The sequence below is a fragment of the Prunus mume genome, linkage group LG4, assembly GCF_029339155.1.
Source record: "Prunus mume cultivar Tortuosa linkage group LG4, ASM2933915v1, whole genome shotgun sequence".
In the NCBI taxonomy this organism is placed as follows: Eukaryota; Viridiplantae; Streptophyta; class Magnoliopsida; order Rosales; family Rosaceae; genus Prunus; species Prunus mume.
The window spans coordinates 8,468,629-8,492,133 of NC_142701.1; the positions used below are offsets into that span (position 1 = coordinate 8,468,629).

At 36.1% G+C, this 23,505-nt stretch overlaps 2 protein-coding genes, 1 long non-coding RNA gene and 1 pseudogene across 6 annotated transcripts; 1 reads left to right on the top strand and 3 right to left on the bottom strand.

Moving 5' to 3' along the window:
* Positions 1 to 396: 396 nt before the first annotated feature.
* LOC103328191 (shikimate O-hydroxycinnamoyltransferase-like) lies at positions 397 to 3,925 on the bottom strand. The gene is made up of 2 exons (XM_008230589.3): positions 3,315 to 3,925; positions 397 to 1,590 (listed from the first exon to the last, which is right to left on the bottom strand). The coding sequence occupies exons 1-2, from the start codon at positions 3,747 to 3,749 to the stop codon at positions 703 to 705; spliced, it is 1,323 nt and encodes a 440-aa protein (XP_008228811.2). The 5' UTR covers positions 3,750 to 3,925; the 3' UTR covers positions 397 to 702.
* A 1,738-nt stretch (positions 3,926 to 5,663) lies between these two features.
* Positions 5,664 to 6,614, bottom strand: LOC103328212 (shikimate O-hydroxycinnamoyltransferase pseudogene; annotated as a pseudogene).
* Positions 6,615 to 10,728: 4,114 nt separating this feature from the next.
* LOC103328190 (shikimate O-hydroxycinnamoyltransferase-like) lies at positions 10,729 to 14,110 on the bottom strand. Its single transcript, XM_008230588.2, has 2 exons — positions 13,507 to 14,110; positions 10,729 to 11,923 (listed from the first exon to the last, which is right to left on the bottom strand). Exons 1-2 carry the CDS (start codon positions 13,939 to 13,941, stop codon positions 11,036 to 11,038), a joined length of 1,323 nt encoding a protein of 440 aa, XP_008228810.2. The 5' UTR covers positions 13,942 to 14,110; the 3' UTR covers positions 10,729 to 11,035.
* Positions 14,111 to 16,833: 2,723 nt separating this feature from the next.
* Positions 16,834 to 23,238, top strand: LOC103328189 (uncharacterized). Of its 4 annotated transcripts, XR_016126425.1 has the most exons (5): positions 16,834 to 17,276; positions 17,538 to 17,633; positions 18,760 to 18,903; positions 19,513 to 19,652; positions 22,829 to 23,238. It is a non-coding gene; the product is annotated as an uncharacterized LOC103328189 (long non-coding RNA). The 4 variants fall into 4 exon arrangements; XR_016126426.1 differs by lacking the exons at positions 19,513 to 19,652; positions 22,829 to 23,238 and adding an exon at positions 19,012 to 19,142 and having other exon boundaries at positions 16,842 to 17,276; XR_016126424.1 differs by lacking the exon at positions 22,829 to 23,238 and having other exon boundaries at positions 16,843 to 17,276; positions 19,513 to 21,064.
* The last annotated feature ends 267 nt before the right edge of the window (positions 23,239 to 23,505 follow it).

The following is a 23,505-nucleotide window of genomic DNA, read 5'->3' on the forward strand; positions in this document are numbered from 1 at the left end:
ATCATTCCAACTCGAGGGTCTTGTACTTTTTCTTCAACACTCATTACATTGTCATTATTTTCATTTTCATCCCCATTATTTTCCTTTTCAATCCCGTTAAAATTCATTTCAACTGCATCATGTTGATTATTCTTTAGTCTTGCAGAAGATTCTTCCATTCCTAAAATTTTAGTACATAACTTTAATATACAAGTATACATAATTCAGCGAATAGTCAGACTTGACACTGAAGTCTCCGGAACAAGAACCTCTTGATTATTTACTCTTCCCTTTTTCACAGTGAGAAATAAAAACGCTACAAATGCTCTTGCATTAAACCAAAATTTCTGAAAGTATAACCGAAGTGCAGGTTTACCAAATGCACTAACCTTCAAGCAACCAACGTGATTCAATATGTTTTTGCTTCATGCAGAAAGAAAATCTTATTGAGAATCACAGTAAACTACAGATACTCCGAAAAAGAAGTCCTCCACAGCAATAAACAGAGCTTACAGATACTCAGAGAATCTTATTCAGTACTATGTTGTTTCTAAAACAGATACTCTAATATAGATTAACCAAAAGACCACTTCAACTTTCCAAAAACAGCTGCTTTCGGATCAGCTAGGCTAGAGTCAATGAAAAGTCCCAGAACTCAGAGGGCACACACAGAAGCCCAAAGTGTGCTCAACATATTGCCCCCATTCGACGCATTTCATTTCCTTATATCTCATACAACAACTTGGAGAATGATTTCATATGTTGAGATTGCAGAGAAATGGCCACCGATAAACTTCCATCATTTGTTGCACTTGGTAACACAAAAGCCAACCCCTCATATCCCATTCCACCAGGCCCCATGAAAATAGGTCGACCCCAACCGAAATCAGCATCATAGATTGGCAGCCTAGACCAACTAGTTATTCCAAGTCTCGGGCACCTAAAAGTATGAGCTCCACGAACAAGGGGTGACAGGTCAGGCTGAAGTTCAAGATAGTCCAACGCTGATCTAAGATAATCGTTGTCCATATGCACAACAGTATCATGAATACGGCTTGCAGCATACCATGTTGGTTTTGATTTGAGATCCCCTGCTGCAGCAATTGGTGCGCCTGCAAAAACCACATTGCCAAAGAAACCAGGTGGGAGTGGGGGTTGCAGTCTGGACCTTCCATCAACTGCAATATGTAGTTTGGTCTCTTGATCATCAGGAAGTTCACGTGCCACAGATGCACATCTCCAAACATGGCCTGCCAACATCTCATATGTGGTATAGTTGATTGTGTTCCCATCTTCCTTAGACTTGACTTTCAAGATGTTGAGCTGCTCCCGTGTCAATCTAAAAATGGATACCGTTGCGCTTTCATCACCTACAGCTTTTGTACCGGTTTTAATGGGTGGATCAGGTTGGTATTCAATGTGATCGAATGCAGGCTGTGGTGGGTCTCGGGCACGAAGTAATGTCCTGTCAATGAATGGTGGAATTGTAAGATCAAGACCTCGAGCAATATCAGACCATGTATTTACAAAGTGGAGACCAGAAAGGCCATCTGCTACACGATGTTCCAGGCCAACACCAAGTGACACTCCACCACATTTGAAGTATGTGACCTGATGCATAAACAGAGTAAAACCAGAACCATACTTTGTAAGTTTAAGTTGTCCAGGATGATATTATGAGCAAAAGAAATAAAAGAAAGGGTGAGCACTTCGAATTGTATAATGAGGTAAAACTATTCGCTAATCCACCAAAAAGAAAATGCATCCACTCAGATATAACAGGAAGACGATAACTTGGCTTAAAGAATGAATCTCATCTAAGTGGCAACAAGTAGACAGACGAATGCAGGTTGGACTGTTACATTTTTCTTGTGGTGTTCTGCAAGTATTGAAGAATCCATACAAACTACAAAGTAAAGAACACTTCTTTCTTGCCCAGGGACAGACTCAGGATTTTAAATTGGAGTGGGCTAAATTTACATTACGCACAAACCTATTAAGAAGATAGAAAACTCGACAATACGAGTGAATTTTATCGATCACAAAAATATATCCTAATCAAGAGGAAATAATGAGTTTTACCCCTCAACATACATCTAGTACATATCTCTTTTTTGTTTTCTACGTGCAAGGGTGCCTAAAGTAGACATGTTATTTTCTACCAAAAAAAGAAAATAGGAGTTGTTTTTGACCAAAAAGTGGGGGTTGTTTGTGTTTGGCCTTTGGCCCCTTTGTGTACCCCAAAAAAAAAAAAAAGTGAAGGGCTTAGGATTGAGATAACTGACCCTGACTTATATCTTCATATTTATAGTGCAAAATTGCATATAAAATAAATAAATAATATAAATTTTTTTTCTTTTTAAAAAAAAAGTCCAAAACAAAACGAGTGACCATATATTTTTGTTGTTTGTAGTGTGATGTGGGGAAAGTCATAGGCTCATAACCGTGAAGTATCCACATGACGCACAACCAATAAAAGAGTGCAGTGCATGGTTGTCCATTGGACTATAGTCCAAGGATAGGTTCATCCCTGTTCTTGCCAATGGTTTCCCATCACAGTGGTTGTAGCTTTTCCCTTCCCCTCATTGCACCCCAGTTCGAACCCCAGAGTCAAACTCCAATGTAACAAAAAACAAGTAACACTTATTTCTCTAATTACCCATAAATAGAAAAATGGAGAATCATGCTTAGAATCAAGATTGGCAGCTTAACTTCTTGCATTTGTAAACATCAAAACTTTTCGCCTGTGGGGTTGAGTGTGCATTAATATTAGTTTCCAAAAGTACTAAAGGCATAACCAAAGATAGTTGAAGTAAATGGATTTGACATGTGCAATAAATCAGCCAGCTGATATTGAGGGAGAGTAGATCCCACCTCTTGTGCTCTGCTTCCTTGAAGTACCAACCTCACAGTTTTTTCACATGCACATGCTAAACTCTTTTTCACTGAGTTAAACTCCATTAGCTTATCGTGTCATCATAATTACCTGAATATTAAATGTCACACATGCTTGAATTGGGTAAACAATAATTTTTTAATATTTTTATATGTATTATTATATCCTGATCAAATACTGAAATCATTGTTTTTATCCTGATCCTGATTTTTGGATCATGAATTGAGCCAGGTATCACAACTTCTCAATCTATTGTTTTTATCAATTAATAAATACACTTTATCATTAAAAAATTTGTTACTAAAACCTAAATTTACTTAAATTAAAATTTCATCGTCAACTATCTTTCAACCAAGTCAGCTGGGTGAAATGTTGAGCGAAGCGTTTAATCTACGGTCAAGATCAAGTAATGAAACGACACTAGCGATCTTGAACATACCTGCAACACCAAGAGGGGATAAGTTGATATCCCTGCCGAATAATCAACGGCTGGGATGAGCTTCCGGAACTCGAGAGTCGGCGCGAAGTCTCCGAAATCCTCGATGGTGGAGCTCGTCTCAGCCACGACAAACAGCGCGCCCTCCGCATTGCAGTCGATCTCGCCGCGGCCGTTGCCTTCTTTCCCGAGGCGCCCCGCCAACGGGTAGAAGGGCACGAGGGCCTTGCTGAGCGCCTGCTTGAGCACCTGCGGGTCGAAGAAGTTGTTATGATGACCGTGCACACTGTTTTGGTTCTGCCTGTAGAAGTAGACGCTGGGCGTGTGGTTGCCCAAAATCACCAGGTCCAAGTTGGTCATCCACAGCACCTGCCTCGGCGTCTCCTCCGCCGGCTTCACCAACGTTGACTCCCTCACGCTCACGTTGACCACCGCCATCTTTTGCTCGGCCTCACCTCACCTCACCTCCAAACCAAACTACTTGTCTAACCTTCTTTGCAGTGAAGAAGGCAAAGCACGTCTCTGTATACCGACCCTGTAACATTCATATATGTAGCGACTGAGCAAGGACAAATTTGTGTATGTGCGGGTACACCCATGTGGAAATATCTATCAATATACAAAGTACATAAATACTGTGTGCCTCGAACCTACAAAAATTATTGGTTTATAACTCATAGTTTACGTGGTTAAATAGTCCTAGTTATTTCTCTCCCTAATACAATGTCAATTCTATCTACTCTCTCAATGTCAATTCTATAAAATCATAAAAAATTTAAAAGTAAAGTCTAAACGCACCTTATAATATTATTAAGCATAATGTTAAACATATATTCTTACACCCCTGTAGCATTATTTCTCTAAATAAAGACTCAATGCATCAAGTCGGGTATCATACAATGGAATTCATAATTATAAGAAGAAAACAAAATAGTTCGGGGTTTGAAACTGTTCCACGACGTCTTCACCCAGGATTAATTTCAGATCATCAAAATGCTCCACGTGTCTTCATTATCATTTAGGTGGCATACCCACTTTGAGTAGTAATATAATTAATTGTTTCTTTCTTTGCGGGGATTGTTCTACTGTTTTTGGTCGGTGGTTCTCCTTTATTATAATAATATTAAACATTAGATGGAACCTCTCCTTTATTATAATATCACACAGCCTGACAAACAGTAAGATCACACAGCCTGACAACTCTTTTAAGAGTTTGGACAGTAGTATGATTTATTTATGTCTTATAATAATATCAATATATTTTTCTTTTTTAGATAATAATATCAATAAATCTCCGTTTATATGTTAAGACCTAATTTATTGCATTTGATTCCAAGCAATTGCAAATCCATGTCGTCCCAATTTCAAATCACCTGCCAAGAAAAGACGAAGAAGAACAAGAGGGCAAAGGATGAAACATTAAGAATAAAGAGTTGCTTCGTGAGGCGCCTTTAAAAAGAAAATAAAACTTTCTTATTATTACATTTTTATATCACTCGATTTTTTATGTTTTTTTTTTCTTTTCAAAAGTTGTACCACCCGAAGTTGAGCGACCGACTTTAATATTGCGCTACGTACTTGTGAAGAACAGGTATGGAGACTTCATTAGAATTATTTGGGTTAGATGTAGACATTTATTAGTCTCATTTTGTAATTTTATGCATTTTGAGTTTTTCTTTTGGCTTCCCAAGACAATATTGTAATTGGACACACATTGTAATCACCCAAGCTCAAGCTTAGATTAAGAATAGTTTCTCTAAGTGTTCTTATTAGGCTCCCTCTTACGGAAAATCACTTATTGACAAAACGTATATTGTGCATTACATCATATTGCATTCATTAGATTTCTTAAGATTATGACTGGTTATCTTGTTTTTGTATAACTAGTTATCCTTTGCATCAGTAGGATTTCCAGTTCACTAATTTCCAGTTGGATCTTAACAAACCTTTTTTTGTCCTATTCTGCAAATTCTCTCTGCTACCATCTGTACTTTCTTACCTAAGAATTTTTTTTGGGTAAAAGCCACCGTCTCTTTTGATAAGAAGTTTTGAAAAGGTTTCTTCATCCTTTTGCTCTCTCTTCCTCAAGAGAAAACCACAATTTTCATCTATGAGTTTTCAAAATTGATTTTTCGAAAACTACATTTGAAATATGAAATCTATCTAGTTAGAACAAACACATCCTCATATGACTCCGACTCTTTTGGTTCCAATATTCTTTTTATTTCATGAGAAAGAGAATCCTCTATTAAGAATCACAATATAACACACCCAGCATTGTGGACAAGAAGTCCATACTTTCGAAAAAAAAAAGTTTCATCAATACTCAATCAAGCAACGTGCACGAACCAATACACAAATTTAAATTTGAACACCCATAAAGATGAAGGGAATAACAGCAATTCAAACCAGACAGCACGAAATTTCCTCAACCGTGACATTTCCTCATATGTCATACAACAACTTGGAAAATGATTTCAAGTGTTCAGAATGCAGAGAAATCATCAGTGATAAACTCCCATCATTAGTTGCGCTTGGTAACAACAAAGCCATCCCGTCAAATAGTGTAACAGGCCCCATGAAAATGGGTCGACCCCAACCAAAATCAGCGTCGTGAATCGGCAGCCTAGCCCAACTTTTTATCCGAAGATTAGGGCACCTGATCCACAGGGCCCCCATAACAAGTGGGGAAACACAAGGACGATGAAGCTCAAGATAGTCAACGGCTGATCTGAGATAATCATCATCAATCTGGACTAAAGCATTATGAACACAGCTTGCAGCATACCATGTTGGTTTGGACTGGAGATCCCCTGCTGCAGCAATATGCGTGGCTCTAAAAATGGCATTGCCAAAGAAACCGGGTGGGAGTGGGGGCTGCAATCTGGACCGTCCATCAATGGGAACCAGTACTTTGGTGTCTTGATCATCTGGCAGTTTACGTGCCTTGCAAGCACATCTCCAAATATGCCCTGCCAACACCTCAAATGTGCTATACTTGATTGTATTAATATTCCTGCCGTCATCTTCGGCAGAGTTGGCTTTCAAGATGTTAAGCTGCTCCCGCGTAAATCTAAAAATTGATACAGTAGTATTACTTGTGCTTTTCAGATTATCAAAAGCTAATTTCATTTGTGGAAAAGGTTGATATTCAACGTGAGGAAATGCTGGCTGAGGTGGATCTCGAGCACGAAGTAACATTCTGTTCATGAAGGGTGGTTTAATATTTGAGAGATCATTACGAGAGATATCAGACCATGTATTTACAAAGTGTAGACTAGATGCTACATCTGCAATGCGCATTACTACAAAAAAGGATAAAGACGATGGGAATTCACCGTCGTGTATTCGGTTTTCAAACCGTTGTGGAATCGACCGACATCTATTTGGGTGTCAAACCACGACGCTAAATCACCGTCGTTGTTAAAACAAACAACGTCATTAACAAATAATAACCGACGTTTTTGTAATGGAAAAAGAGATAATAAAAAACAGTCGAGGATGAGAGTAGACGACCAATTCTAACAAAAAACGTCGTTAAAGAGGAAACATATAACATATATTAACATAACATGGTCGCAAGATATACATACAACGACGAGAACTAAAACCCAGCGCCGTTAAATATACCTTTCACGACAAATAAAAATATGACGTCTTTAAATATATAATCGACGACGTTATTGACTCCTACTACGTCAGTATCTTTTCAACAACCATCGTGAAATGAATTTTCCACTTCGATTTTTCTATTAATGATTACATGGAAATAGATGTTTGGGTCATTACTTACGACGCATATATTTAAACTGACGACGTTGTACTAATAAACAACGTCGGTTACAAATAATTGAAAGCCGTATTACAGAATTTATACGTCATCTCTTAAAATATAATCGTCGTCTAATGGATCTGACACGGCAAGGTTTCTCAGTTCACCGCCTTGTAAACAAGTGTTAATGGCACGATCTTAAATAAACGACGTGGAAAATATGTTGGGGTCATTACTTACGACATATTAATTTATAAAGACGACGTTGTCGTCAATATACAACGTCGTTATCATTCAAAAGACAGCCGTGTTTTATAATATATACGTCATCATTAAAAAAATTACCGTCGTCTAATTCCTATTAGATGGCGTTGTTAATCCGATATTAGCCGTATAAAGAAATTTTAACGACATTATCATAAGAAAAGAGACGTGGATACATTCATATAACGTTGTTTTTGTAAAAGAACGACATCCAAATATATCTTAAAGCCTTTAGTCACCCCAGCAAATGTCACCAAATAATGGTGACTGTTGCACCTTTTTTTTTTTTTTTTGTGGTGGGGAGGTCACCTGCATTGCTTGCACATCTCCAAATGTTCAAGGATAATTTATTAATTTGAAAGTTTGAGGACTAAAATTAAGGCAGTTAGAAAGTTCAAGGACAATTTGTAATAAAAATTATTTTTCATTTGAGAGATATTATAATCACTACCTTTAATTCGAAGATGAGGAGGACCACCATATTTAATCCTGCATAATACAGAGAGCTGGGACATAAGAAAATTATCGAAGGAGGCCAGGGGTCAAGTAATGGAAGTCATGGGATTGATGGAATTGGTGAAGTTCGGAGCTGGAGTTTCCATTCTTTCTTTGCCAGAATATTATTTTTTGTTTTGTTTTTTATACCTATATTTTGATACCTCTTTTATTTGGTTTTTGTAGGAAAAGTTAATTAAAAAGAGCATTATTACCCTACTTCCTATATTGTCATCGATTCTGCACTCTTGGAAGAATTTCGAATGAAAATCGACTTTTCGAATGAATTTTAGTGCAAGGCTAATTGGGGAAGAAAGCTAAGACATTGAAGATCATTGTATCAAAGTTTCATAATTTTCTACCAAGCCAAATGCTCCAGACTTGCAAGTCAAGATAGCCTAAGTTTAAATCCCATCAAAACTGCACTGCTGTGGAAGATTGAAGATTTGAAGACCTTTCCAATTTTTCCTAGTGGCATTAATATATATTTGAGAGCTTAGAGATCTAGCTACGTTTCTTATATTTTTCTAGAATTTTCTAGGAAGTGGAACGACCCTAAAACATGCGTGAAAGTTGGCTGACTTGTTTCCAAGTCATAGAAGGATTCTTTCCTAGTTTGTTTCCTTAATTGTTTGGAATTTTGTTTTGCTTTAGGAGAGTTTTTCCATACCTTTTCGGAGTAGGGTTTAGTTGTTTTACGATATATAAAATCACCTTAAGCTCTCTCTATGGATCATCATCTTCCCCATATACAACTTTTATACACCCACAAATATATCACAGAGATAGCCAAGAATTTGCTGTTGCACTACTTGAGGAGCTTTCGAAGGTGTTCCTATGGAGATTTTGAAGATCAAGTCCATCGGCCAAATCAATTTTATGACAATAATGCTCTTGTTTATATTTTCTTTTCTCATGAACTAATTTCTCTTGATAGGGCTATAATGTAGCCTAACCATAAATACTTAATTTTTATAGTTATATTAATTTATGATTACTATTCCATGTTGAGTATTTGTTATTGTTCTTAATGCTTTGAATATCTAGCCAATATTTAATTGAATTGATGATCCAAGCGGAGACCGAGAGGAGATGTTTGGTATTTGCTTCTTCTAACAAATATCATGTCTCGAATGAGTGCCCGAGAGAGACTAACATGACTCATACAGTTTTCTTGCCTCATATAATTTAATGGGTTCTTGAGTTTCTAAATTCGTTGCTCAAGAGAGAATGAGTTGTTAATTAAGAAAAATTTTAGTTGATCCCGAGAAGGGGATATCAATTAAATTAGGAGAAACTAACTGTCAACATGGATAGTAATTAGGGTTAATTGACTATAAGAATTAAATGGAATTAATTATGGTGAAATCGGATGCTCTAGTGTTACATCAACTTAATTTTTCATCATTAATTAAATTGTTATTTTTCATAATTGCTTTAGTTTACATAAATCAATCAATCTTCTTAATCAATGTGGGAACAACACTTTATTTATTTCTATATTACTTATGCGGATTGTGCCCTTGCAATAATTTTGTTGAAAGTAGAGAATTATGTTTATTTTTCTTTTTCGTGTTGAAAATGCTCCATAGCTTGTCAAATAATGACTACTGTCGAATTGTCTCTGTCGGCAATGCATCAAAATAGATCGTGGTTTGAAACTGCTCCATTTTTAAAATAGTACGTGGTTTACTGTTTTTGGTACACAACTTGAAACAACAGGCTAAACATTATATGGGACGTCTCCTTTATGATGATGTCAGATCTGTACCAAACAAGTTGCGATAACCCAACTTTGTGTTGGACCTAGAGATGGAGTTGTGAACAATTGTTACGAAGTTAAGGGGACATGTGTCAACAAAGAATTCCGTAGATGTTCTTAAGGGAAATCAAAGCGATTATATATAAGTCTAAAATTGAATAATATGATTGAAACCAATAACTTATGCTTATTTATTTGATTTACTATTCCTAAAAAATAATACTTGGCCACTTATTTTAAAGAGATTCACTCCATGAAATTATCATTTGAATTGGCTTGTCTTGTGTTGGAATTACTAGAGATATAGTATCTTAAGTTTTACAAATGAAAATAATTGTAAATGAAATTGGTGGTCTTTAGGGATGGGAAAGGGCCGGTTAGGAGCCGAGTATGGAAATACCATTCTCAATTGCGTGTATGAAATTTCGGTGAAAATTACACAGAGAACTCAAAGAGTCTTTGGGATTTATTCAAATTTTAAAGAAACTGCAAAAAGAACGGATGTGCAAAGACGTTCAACAAACTGCCCTAAGCTGAGCCTTGCAATCATTCTTTATACTTGGACAAGGTTTAAGAAAATTACTTGACTTACTTTTTGATTTGCCTTCTTGGGCACAAGAAATAGCAACATATTTCAAATTTCCATCATCTCCGTTTCTTGATGATCTCCTTATCATTGGAAACCCTGATTGCCTCCCATATTTGTTTGTAATATGTGATCACCTCATCAAAACTGTCAAAAATCATTCCAACTCGAGGGTCTTGTACTTTTTCTTCAACACTCATTACAATGTCATTATTTTCAGTTTCATCCCCATTATTTTCCTTTTCAATCACATTAAAATTCATTTCAACTGCATCATGTTGATTATTCTCTAGTCTTGCAGAAGATTATTCCATTCCTAAAATTTTGGCATACAAGTATACATAATTCAGCGAATAGGCAGACTTGACACTGAAGTCTCCAGAACAAGAACCTCTTCATTATTTACTCTTCCTTTTCTCACAGTGAGAAATAAAAACGCCACAAATGCTCTTGCATTAAACCAAAATTCTGAAAGTATAACCGAAGTGCAGGTTTACCAAAGGCACTAACCTTTATGCAACCAAAATGATTCAGTACGTTTTTGTTTCATGGAGAAAGAAAATCTTATTGAGAATCACAGTAAACTACAGATACTCCGAAAAAGAAGTCATCCACAGCAATAAACAAAGCTTACAGATACTCTGAGCATCTTATTCAGTACTATATTGTTTCTAACAGATACTCTAATATAGATTAACCAAAAGACCACTTCAACTTTTCAAAAACAGCTGCTTTCGGATCAGCTAGGCTAGAGTCAATGAAAAGTCCCCGAACTCAAAAGAGGACACACACAGAAGCCAAAAGTGTGTTCAACGTATTGCTCCCATTCGACGCATTTCATTTCCTTATATCTCATACAACAACTTGGAGAATGATTTCATATGTTGAGATTGCAGAGAAATGGCAACCGATAAACTTCCATCATTTGTTGCACTTGGTAACACAAAAGCCAACCCCTCATATCCCATTCCACCAGGCCCCATGAAAATAGGTCGACCCCAACCGAAATCAGCATCATAGATCGGCAGCCTAGACCAACTAGTTATTCCAAGTCTTGGGCACCTAAAAGTATGAGCTCCACGAACAAGGGGTGACAGGTCAGGCTGAAGTTCAAGATAGTCCAACGCTGATCTAAGATAATCGTTGTCCATACGCACAACAGTATCATGAATACGGCTTGCAGCATACCATGTTGGTTTTGATTTGAGATCCCCTGCTGCAGCAATTGGTGCGCCTGCAAAAACCACATTGCCAAAGAAACCAGGTGGGAGTTGGGGTTGCAGTCTGGACCTTCCATCAACTGCAATATGTAGTTTGGTCTCTTGATCATCAGGAAGTTCACGTGCCACAGATGCACATCTCCAAACGTGGCCTGCCAACATCTCATATGTGGTATAGTTGATTGTGTTCCCATCTTCCTTAGACTTGGCTTTCAAGATGTTGAGCTGCTCCCGTGTCAATCTAAAAATGGATACCGTTGCGCTTTCATCACCTACAGCCTTTGTACCGGTTTTAATGGGTGGATCAGGTTGGTATTCAATGTGATCGAATGCAGGCTGTGGTGGGTCTCGGGCACGAAGTAATGTCCTGTCAATGAATGGTGGAATTGTAAGGTCAAGACCTCGAGCAATATCAGACCATGTATTTACAAAGTGGAGACCAGAAAGGCCATCTGCTACACGATGTTCCAGGCCAACACCAAGTGACACTCCACCACATTTGAAGTACGTGACCTGATGCATAAACAGAGTAAAACCAGAACCATACTATGTAAGTTTAAGTCATATCAGGTTCAAGAATTGTCCAGGATGATATTATGAGCAAAAGAACTAAAAGAAAGGGTGAGCACTTCGAATTGTATAACAGGAAGACGATAACTTAGCTTAAAAGAATAATCTCATCTAAGTGGCAACAAGTAGACAGACGAATGCAGGTTGGACTGTTACATTTTTCTTGTGGTATTCTTCAAGTATTGAAGCATCCATACAAACTACAAAGTAAAAAAAACACTTCTTTTAAATTGGGGTGGGCTGAATTTACATTACGCACAAGGGTGAATTTTATCGATCACAAAAATATATCCTAATCAAGAGGAAAAAATGAGCTTTACCCCTCAAAATACATCTAGTACATATCTCTTTTTTGTTTTCTATGTGCAAAGGTGCCTAAAGTGGGTGTTGTTTGTGTTTGGCCCTTGGCTCCTTTTTGTGCCCCAAAAACAAAAAGTGAAGGGCTTAGGATTGAGATAACTGACCTTCGGCCCCCTTCCCCTCATTGTAACCCCAGTTCGAACCCCAGAGTCAAACTCCAATGTAACCAAAAACAAAAACCACTTCTTTCTCTAATTACCCATGCTTAGAATCAAGATTGGCAGATTAACTTCTTGTATATGTAAACATCAAAACTTTTCGCCTGTGGGGTTGAGCTTGCATTAATATAAGTTTCCAAAAGCACTAAAGGCATAACCAAAGATGGTTAGTTGAAGTAAGTGGATTTGACACCTGCATATAAATCAGCCAGCTGATATTGAGGAAACAGTAGATCCCATCTAATCATGTGCTCTGCTTCCTTAAAGTACCAACCTCACAGTTTTTTCACATACACATGCTAATTTATTTTTCATTGAGTTAAACTCCGTTGGTTTATCGTGCCATCATAATTACCTGGATATTAAATATCGCACATGCTCGAATTGGGTAGACAATAATTTGTTAATATTTCTCAGCTATTGTTCATTTTATGTAGTCCTACAGCTACCACCTTTGTGGTGAAAAATAGGCAATAATTGTTCCGAATTACATATTTTGGGAATTACCTAACAGAATAGCTTTCTCTCATCTCTTATCAACTTTAGGTGCGACATAGTTAATATTTTTCCACGTATTAATTCACCACGTATATTAATATAGTCTGTCGGCACAGTTATAATATTCTTTTTTATATTAGTTTAGTATATTCTTTTCTTCTTTTTTTATTATATTTTTTTATCCTGATCATGGATCGAGCCTAGTATCACAACTTCTCAATCTATTGTTTATTATCAATTAATAAATACAAATATCATATCATATTAAAGTGTGGCAGTGGCACCACATGGCTGCTTTCCTCTTTTTTTGTGTTTTTTTATCACTTCAATTACCAATAAATAAAATAAATAAAATTTCATCATCAACTATCTTTCAACCAAGTCGGCCGGGTGATTGGAAAAGAAGGGAAAAAAAAAAAAAAAAAAGTCCGCTGGGTGAAATGTTGAGCGAAGCGTTTAATCTACGGTCAAGATCAAATAATGAAACGACACTAGCGATCTTAAACATACCTGCAACACCAAGAGGGGATAAGTTGATATCCCTGCCGAATAATCAACGGCTGGGATGAGCTTCCGAAACTCGAGAGTCGGCGCGAAGTCGCCGAAATCGTCGATGGTGGAGCCCGTCTCAGCCACGACAAACAGCGCGCCCTCCGCATTGCAGTCGATCTCGCCGCGGCCGTTGCCTTCCTTCCCGAGGCGCCCCGCCAACGGGTAGAAGGGCACGAGGGCCTTGCTGAGCGCCTGCTTGAGCACCTGCGGGTCGAAGAAGTTGCTATGATGACCGTGCACACTGTTTTGGTTCTGCCTGTAGAAGTAGACGCTGGGCGTGTGGTTGCCCAAAATCACCAGGTCCAAGTTGGTCATCCACAGCACCTGCCTCGGCGTCTCCTCCGCCGGCTTCACCAACGTTGACTCCCTCACGCTCACGTTGACCACCGCCATCTTTTGCTCGGCCTCACCTCACCTCCAAACCAAACTACTTGTGTAACCTTCTTTGCAGTGAAGAAGGCAAAGCACGTCTCTGTATACCGACCTTGTAATGTCCATATATGTAGCGACTGAGACAACTTTGTGTATGTGCGGGTACACCAGGTCCCATGTGGAAATATTTCCCGATACACACGATATAAACACTGTACACGTAGAACATAAATACTGTGTGCCTCGAACGCACAAAAATTATTGGTTTATAGGTTATATAGTTTACGTGGTTAAATAGTAATAATTAAGAGCATTTCTCTACATAATTCTGCTCTCTCAATGTCAATTCTATAAAAATAAAAAATTAAAAAAGTAAAGTCTAAACGTCCCTCGTAATAGACTTATTATATTTTTATATCAAACTATGTATCACCTTTTTAATGAAAGTGAAGCTCATTAGTACAATGGGTTCATCTCTATTAGAGAGGAGTAATGTTATAGTTACCATATTTTTATTTTATGTTTCTATACAAGAGCGGAATCACACTAAGGGTCACAGAGGGCTATAGCCCAGTGTGGTTTTTAAGAAAAAAAATATATATAATCTATATATTTAACTTATTTTCAATATTAGCCCAATCAATAGAGCTGTACAGATTACCTTATTTTCATTTTCAACATTTACTTAAGTTTACAATGTAAATAAGGAAGTAGCCCCTATTTGGATTCAAATAAAAATAATATAAATCAAATTCCCACCAAATCAAAATATGAAAAATTGGTTTTAGTGCAAAATACGATTTAGGCTAAAAATTATGGCTCATTAAGTCAATATATATTTCATACTAAAACCTCATAAAATCAAGTTTTCTTATTTGATGTGTGAGGAATAAAAGCCGCAAAAAATTATCTTGAGAAAATGATTATTCCGAAAACCCATTTTTCATACTTAATCAATATTTTTACATAAAACAACTTTTCATGTATGATATAAATGCACGAAGGAACCTAAGGTCAATATAGGTAAAAAGCCTTAAATGTTCAATTCATTATGGTGTTAAACCCTATTTGGTTTATGTTAAAACTTGGTTTATATGATTTAATGTTTACTTTTATTTCTAAAAAGACTATAGAAATTGTAAGTACCAAATAAAATAATCATTAAATTTTAAGTTAATAACTTTAGTTAGTCCACCCGTTAAAAAATTTATGGTTCCACTCTTGTTTCTATATCATATAATGTGACATATTCAAATCATATACATTTTCTCCGCCCCTGATAGCAATATCAAATAAAGACTACTATGTCTCATGTGGAAATATTCATACATATTCATATCATATATTCGTATCATATACGTCAGGGTCCCATGTGGAAATATTTTCCAAAACATATAGGACATAAATACTGTGTGCCTCCAACATACAAAAATGATTGGTTTATAGCTTATAGTTTACGTGGTTAAATAGAAGCAGTTAAAAACATTTCTCTCCATAATTCTACTCTCTCAATGTCAATTCTATAAAATAAAATAAAATCTAAACGTCCCTTGTAATATTATTAAGAATAATGCTAGACTTATTATATTTTTATTATCATACTGTATACCACATTTTTAATGAAAATGAAGTCCATCGATACAATGAAGTTCATCTCTATTAAAAAAGAATATTGCTAAACTTATCATATTTTTATTTTATATTTCTATATCATATGATGTGATATATTCATATCATATACATTTTCTCCGCCCTTGGCGTTGTCAAATAAAGACTACCGTGGAATTGTCTTGCCCTCAATGCATCAAATGGTATCATTTTCATAATTATAAGAAGAGAACAAAATAGTTCGTGGCTTGAAACCGTTCCACGATATCTTCAAACGAAATAGTACGTGGATTAATTTCAGATCACACAAACAGCTCCACTTTTAAAGTAGCACGTGGTTTATTCTTTTTCGTCCACGGGTCTCTAAATTTTAAAGTAAATAATAAATTACACAACTTGAAACAACAGAACAAACTTTTTTGTTTTTTTGATAGAAACAGGACAAACATTAGATGGGACCACTCCTTTATGAAAATATCAGCTCTGTACCAAAGCGCACAGCCTGACAAAATCACATGGCAACCCTTTTATATCATCACATGGTAAACGACATGATATTTTTTCTTTTTATATAATAATATCAATAAATCTCCGTTTATATATTATAATATATGAACATAACTTTCTCTATAACCTTCTCTTTTTCTAATAACATTTGGACGGGAGAGGAAGTAGGTTTCTTTCATATGCTTGTTTGGGTACTGGTCATGGGTCATTGCTGGGTATTAGTGTTTGTTTTGGGGAGAAGTGGGGAGGTAGAAGAAGGGTTGTGGGGCGCTGCAAATGATGGAGAGAGGATTGAGAGATAATATTTTTTGAATTGAAGAAATTAGGGAAGTCAATATATTTAAATTAACTATTTTATTTAATGAAGTTAAATTTGAAGAACAAAAACTAACTTATTTAATTATTAATGATATTATTTAATGAAGGTGATTGACTAAGATTGTGAATATCACGTCCTTTTTATAAGGCTCTTGAGCTGATTTGATTAAGACATAATCAGATCATATCAATTTTATTGCATTTGATTTCAAGCAATTTGCAAATCCTTGTCTGGTTTTATATCACTCGATTTTTTTAATTTTTTATTCAACAGAAGTACCACCCGACGTTGAGCGACCGACTTTAATATACGTACTTGCGAAGACTTCAATAGAATTATTTGGGTTAGATGCAGACATTTATTGGTCCCATCCTCTGCCTTTCAGTCAAGAAATGAACACAGCTTCCTCATCAATTGGCATGAAAAGTGTGGGACCCACGTAGCTTTCATTCAAGACTTCTCCTCTTCTAATATATGTGTATCAATACATCAAAGCTTTCGACCGTTGGATTTAAAAGTTCTGATCTAATGGCTCAAAATAATTTGTGAAGAAAAATCACTAAAATCACCACACAAAAATCTGGACAACCTGCTGTAGTGGGTTTCTTTGCCTCCCCACACGTGAAAGCTTGCAGTTCAGCCTGGAGATGGCAAATTTACAGAGCTGGGAAAAGATGAATGTGGGTATTGCAAGCTCAGTCCCAGAAACCCACGCCAAAAACCATGGCTTCTCTTCCTTCGGTACCCACCCACCCACCTAACCGACGGCAACCCCATCTTCACTTCTCTCTCTTCGAGCTCTCAATACGGTCAGATCTGAATTTCCAACCATGGGAGACGATAACGAGTGCGAGAGAGACCTCGACCTTCTTCGTTTGCTGCCGTCTCTTGCTCCAGTCGTCAGCTCAACTTCGCAACCATGGTATTTCTCTATCCAATTCTCTGTTTGTTTCCTCTGAAACTGAAATGAAAAAGAAAAAGGAAAGTTTGTATGTTCATGGTTCTGATCTGTTACATTTGGTTTTTTCTATCCTAGAACATCCCAGAGAAGAACAGGAGAGAAATCTCCAAAATTATTATTAATAAAACATAAAATAGCAGGGTTAATTGCATAACCCTAACTCCCGCCACTCTCTCTTCTCTTCTCATCTCTCTTTCTCTTCTTCAAACCCCTACCCGGCAGGCAACATATTTCTTCTCTTCCTCAACGCCGCCGCACATCTGGCTTTCCATCTCTGCCGCCGCCGAACCATTCCGACTAGGTGCTTTTAAGTAAAAGGTATTGATTTAATTATGTTTTGGTCCGTATATGGTGATTTTGAAATGTATGATTTCTATATCCATTTTCTTTTTTGTCATCAGTTCATAATGGTTTAACTCTTGGTTTTTTATTAAATTTTCTTAAATGTATGAGCTTTTCGATTTGAGTAGGAATGGAACCAAACTTTGTATAATTTTTCAATTATACGTATATTAAATTAAATAAAAAAAGAATACATTTAATAATATATTATAATTTTAAATTGTTCGGGGGAACAAAATAGTTATGAAAAATGTGCATTGAATATTTGCTCATTTTTCTAAACTTTTCCATGAGGAGGGAAAACAAAATCCAAGTTGAGAGTATAACTTTATTTTTTCTCCTATTTTTTCTTGTGCCAGACAATTATTTCTCATGCCTGGACTTATCAAACATGAAAAAACAATTGATTTCTCATCTCCAACCTCATTTTCCATGAATCAAACAGGATCTCAATGTCAATTCTATAATAAAATATAAAAAGAATATAAAAAGTAAAGTCTAAACGCCCCTTGTAATATTATTAAGGGTAATGCTAGTTTTATTACATTTTTATAATTTACTGCATACTACCTCACTAATAAAAGTGGAAATTATCAATACACTAAGGTCCATCTCTATTAGTGAGGAGACATTTGAAGCTGAGCAAATGGACAATTTTAAGCATCGTTTCGTGCCTTAATATATTCGCCACAATCCGAGCTGGCCTTGGCTCAGGGCTACCAGTGCTACAACCCGGGACCTAAAGTCAAGGGGGGTCCAAATTTTTTTTATAAAGGATATGTAGATGTGTATATAAAAGAATAAATAATAAATAATAAAATAATAATAAAATAAAGAAGTTGAACCGTATATGTGTACCAAAGAGGAAGCCAAATCAACCTTCAATCATTCTCAATCTCAAGAAACTTATTGAGGAAGGTAGCAAAATCAATCATCATTTATTAGGGTATGGTATGGCTCCGCACCACCTGAGAAAATTCTGATAGCATTTTCAAATAAAGACTACTGTGGAATTGTCTCTGTCCTCAATGCATCATGGTATCATTTTCATAATTATATATATCAATCAAATCTTAGTTACTGACACAACTTAAAACTACAGCACAACCACTAGATGGGATCTCTCCTTCATCATAATATCAAACATGAGATGGGACCTGGCCTTTATGATAATATGGAGCTCTGTACTGTAGCAAACAGCAAGGCCACGCCGCCTGACAAAACCACATGGGAACTCTTTTAAAAGGTTTGGACTGTAGCATGATTTGTTTGTGTGTTATAATATAGGTAAACGATATGATTGATATTTTTTCCTTTTAGAGAATAATATTAATAAATCACTGCTTATATGTAGGGGTGTATTTTCGGGGGATATAAAGTCACTTTTACATTCTCTTTACATTTTTAGGGAATGTAAATATTTTTTTTGCTCCACCAATGCAAAACGATGTAAATCCAAATATGCATACTCGATTTGTTTGTGATAATTCTTTTGTGTGTGTGTGTGTTTTTTTTTTTATGTTTTAATTTTTTAAAATTAATTTTGTTCGTGTTAGATTTATTTATTTTTCCAAATAAATGGACCTAAAAAAAAATTTAAATTTGGAGAACATATGATTTTTCCATATACTACTTTTAAAATAGTATATGGAAAAAGAAATTGGTCATAAACATGTTATAAGTACTGGTCATAAATTGGTATATTAAGGCGCGATTAGTAAGGGACTTGCAGCTCAAGTAGTAAAAAGTATTTACTCATGCATCATAGGTCATGGGTTTGATTCCCCTCTCATTCAATATCGCTTATTTAAATAAAAATAAAAATATTTAAAAAAGTTGCGCTCATCTCAACCAGGTATCTTTTGAGATAAAATGCCACATGGAGCCAGGAGGTTCACATGGCCTAAAACAACTTTGTATTGGACCAAGAGATGGAGTTGTGGACAATTGTTACGGAGTTGTTCAGCAAAACCCCTGGGGAGCCCTCCTCCACAGGTATGGAGAATTCATTAGAAAAAGAAATGCACTTGTAGTATTAAGCTACCACCTCTGGCATTCAAATCAAAACCAAAGTACGTTCACTTGAAACAATCAGCCAAGGGCCTAAACAGCTCATCAAATTCAAAACGAAAATTTGTATGGTTTCTGTTTCTTGTTTCAGGAAAAAAAAAAAACATCATGGCCTTCCCTCTCCCCTTTCTGGGTGGTTCCAGCCTGTGGCAGGCTGGGCTCATGCTCGGCCCAAATTTGTGTTAAATAAATATTACCCATACTTTTCTCTCCTCTCTTCTCTTTTGCCCAGTCCTAATTTTTGTTAAAAAAAATATTACATACACTCTCATCTCTCTCCTCTCCTTTTTTTTAGGGTAATAAAATTGGAGTGGGGAAATCACAACTCTTTTTATTCTTTTTCTCACACTCTCCTCTCTCCTTTTTTTTAAAAAAAAATTCTTTTCCTTCTCTCCTCTCTATCTCTCTTTTTTTTTCGGTTGTTTTCATTCTCTTTTCTATCCCTCTTTTTTTTTTCTTTCTTCTCCTTCTCTCATCCCTCCTCTCTCTTTTTTCCGTTCTTTTTCTTCTATCTTCTCTCTCTCTCTCTCTCTCTCTCTCTCTCTCTCTCTCTCTCTATATATATCTTATTTCTCCCTTTTCCTTCTCACTTTTTGTTAGAAAAATATTACCTCCACAATAGGAAACTTTAGTTTGGCCTTCTAGATCTCCTCTCTTGGGGTTTTGCGATACAAAAAAAAAATAATTAATTCTCATAATTTTTAATCTAATTTGAAAAGAAAGACAAAAAAAGAGAGAGGAGAGAAGAGAGAAGGAAAAGAAATAAAAAAAGAAAGAGAGAGGAGAGAAGATAGAAAGAAAAGAACGAAGAAAAAAAAAGAGGAGAGATGAGAGAAGGAAAGAAAGAAAGAAAAAAAAGAAAGAGAGAAGAGAGAAGGAAAAGAAAGAGAGGAGAGAAGGAAAAGAACGAAAAAAGAGAGAGAGAAGAGAGAAGGAAAAGAAAGAAAAAAAAAAATTTGTATAGATTTAATTTAAGTGGGTTGGACATATGTAGTGTAGGTAATATTTTTTTAACAAACATTTGGGCCGGAGCCTGCCATAGGCTAGAAACGCTCCTGCTATCCCTCTTCCCTCAGGCAATTCGCCCCATAAGAGCCCCCTCGCCGAGTACATCCGATATGGTGTTCTCGATCTTGACAACCACGTCAATCATTTAATTTGGTAAACTGCTTCTACAATCATTTTGTTTTTTAAGTTATAAAAGAAACTCCAAGACGTTTGAAATTAGTTTGGATTGAATACTGTAATTAATTGAAATGTCGTTTGGTTGATGGAATGATTGAAAAGTTTGTTAGAAATGTTATATCAATTTTCTAGGCCTCCCTTCAAACATGTCATTCATACAAAAAATTGGTTAGTCATTTAACTTAACGATCCAAGCCCGGATATAACATTGAGCAGGGTATTAACACTCTCCAATTATCCAAACCCTGGATATAACATTAAGCAAGTATTTGAATGTGGTATATTTTGTTCCATTGAAACCATAGAGGTTGAAATTGGGCTTCATGATCTTTTTTTTTCTTTTTTTTTTTGTTTTTGTTTTTTTTTTGTTGGGTGTGGAATCTTGTTAAGTTGTTATCATGAAGATGCAACAATCTAAGCAAGAAGAGAGATTTAACATGCAAGGTCTGAAAAATGATAAATCTAATATTTGAACTTATATGATTCAGAATTTTCTTCTGCTAGAGTAGTTCAGTCAAATCTTATTGAATGTGAAATGACTTTCCTCTTCCTTTTTGCCTAAGGTGGCTGTTAACGAAATTGTAGAGCACAAAATCATAGCAAAATAGTGTAGTGGTAAGTGAGTATCGTTCCGCAGAGACTATAAGACTAATTAATTGAGTACTGATTATGATTAATCCTAAACTTTATCTGGATGTTCGAATGATGAGGCTTTGATTAATAAGAATGAACTAACATAAACAATAATAAAATTCGGCAAACACTGATGGTATGAGCACTAGGGTACCGATTTCACCATAGCCAATTCTACCCTATTCCTGTAGCCAGTTAATCCTAATTATTATCCATGTTAATGGTAAATTTCCCTTAATTATTCAATATGACATACATGTCTATACCAAAAGTATTCCTACAACTATCCCACTCTATGCCTAGATGAAGAACTAAGAAGTAGAAACTCATTAAATTCTATGGAAATTTATGGAAACCACACAAGCCTTGATTAACCTTCCAGTTCACTCAAGTAACCTGTGGTACCAATTACTAGAAGCAACATCCTAAGTTGGATATTCCTATCATCAACTCAAGCATCAAATCAATTAAGTGGTGATCAAGCACTTAAAGCATTAAGAACGGTAAAAGATACTTAACATGGAAAATAATATCAAATTAACATAAACACAAAAATAAGGTATTCATGGCTAGGCTACACCGTAGCCCTAGCAAAAAGAAAATTAGAACATGATAAACTTATTGAGAATCGCAGAGTGGTTGATGGTAGACATGAAGATGAACTCGAAAACTCCCAAAAAGCTCTAAGGTGGCCGGCGGCAACAGGACTTCTCTTTGCAAGAATTGGGTATTTTCGAGTAGTGAAAAGTATGGATCCCGTCTATGAGGCCAGCCCTATGCTATTTATAATACACAAATCCTTAACCTAGTTACAATCAAATACTACCAAAAATAGGTTTCCCAATATCTTTCCCAATATCTCTTTGATTGCTTCTCCGAATTCCACAAGGATTTGACCAAACTTCCTCTTTTAAGCTTTGACCGGTTGATTGCCTTCTACGAAACATCTTCTTTGTCTCCAATTAATCCTTGTCATACATCTTAATGATTTTTGAGTCCAATTTGACAACTTTTCATCCAATTCCTCTAATTAGGGACCAACTACACAATTCTCACAAAATACATTAAACCTAACAATTTAATCTAAGAAAATCAAGAAATAAATTAGCAAATTAGACATAAAATATATGTAAAATATGGACTTATCAGTGGCATCTAGTTTTAGAAAAAGGGTTGAGTTGCCATATATTTCACATGAAGAAATCTTTGCCTACTATTGCCTACTGTTGCCATATATTCCTCTTTCTTGTTGGCTAGTCACTACCTATGTTGCACGGACACAGGTACGGGGACACGGGAATGCGACACGGGAAATTTCAAAAAAATAGGACACAGACACCTATATTGCACGAACACTTCAAACTGCTGGAGTGTCAGAATGTCGGACACGCCGACACGGCTCCGACACGCCCCCGACACGCATTGGACACGGTCAACAATTGGGACACGGTCAAGACATGGCTCCGATACAGTCAAGACACGACTCCGACACGGTCAAGACACGGCAGGGACCAGTTTGAAATTTTCAAAATAAAATCTGAGGTCTAAACGTGATTTTTGAAACTTTTGGTGGACTGATTTGAAATATTTTTAAAAATAGGGGCCAAAAGTGGGAAAGACTTTTTTATACCTAAATCTCACTTTTTTCTGCCGCCAAAGTTTATTTCCTCCATCACAGCTCTTCTCCTCCCCTTCTCCTGGCTTTTGCATAAGGTAACTCTCTTTGCAATTGTTTTTTTCTCTATTTTCAAATGCATTTATTTATGTTCTCTATTTTCTTTTCTTATCTCCCTTCACAGCAGTAGAAGAGTTGGACTTAGTGGTGAGGTGACAATTCTTTCTTCTGTTTTTTTTAAGAGAAACACAACAAATAATAACAATAACAATGAAGACATAGATGCTTGAAGAAGATTCATAGTTAGATCATTTATGTTTTATTTTGTGGTCTATTAATTATTAT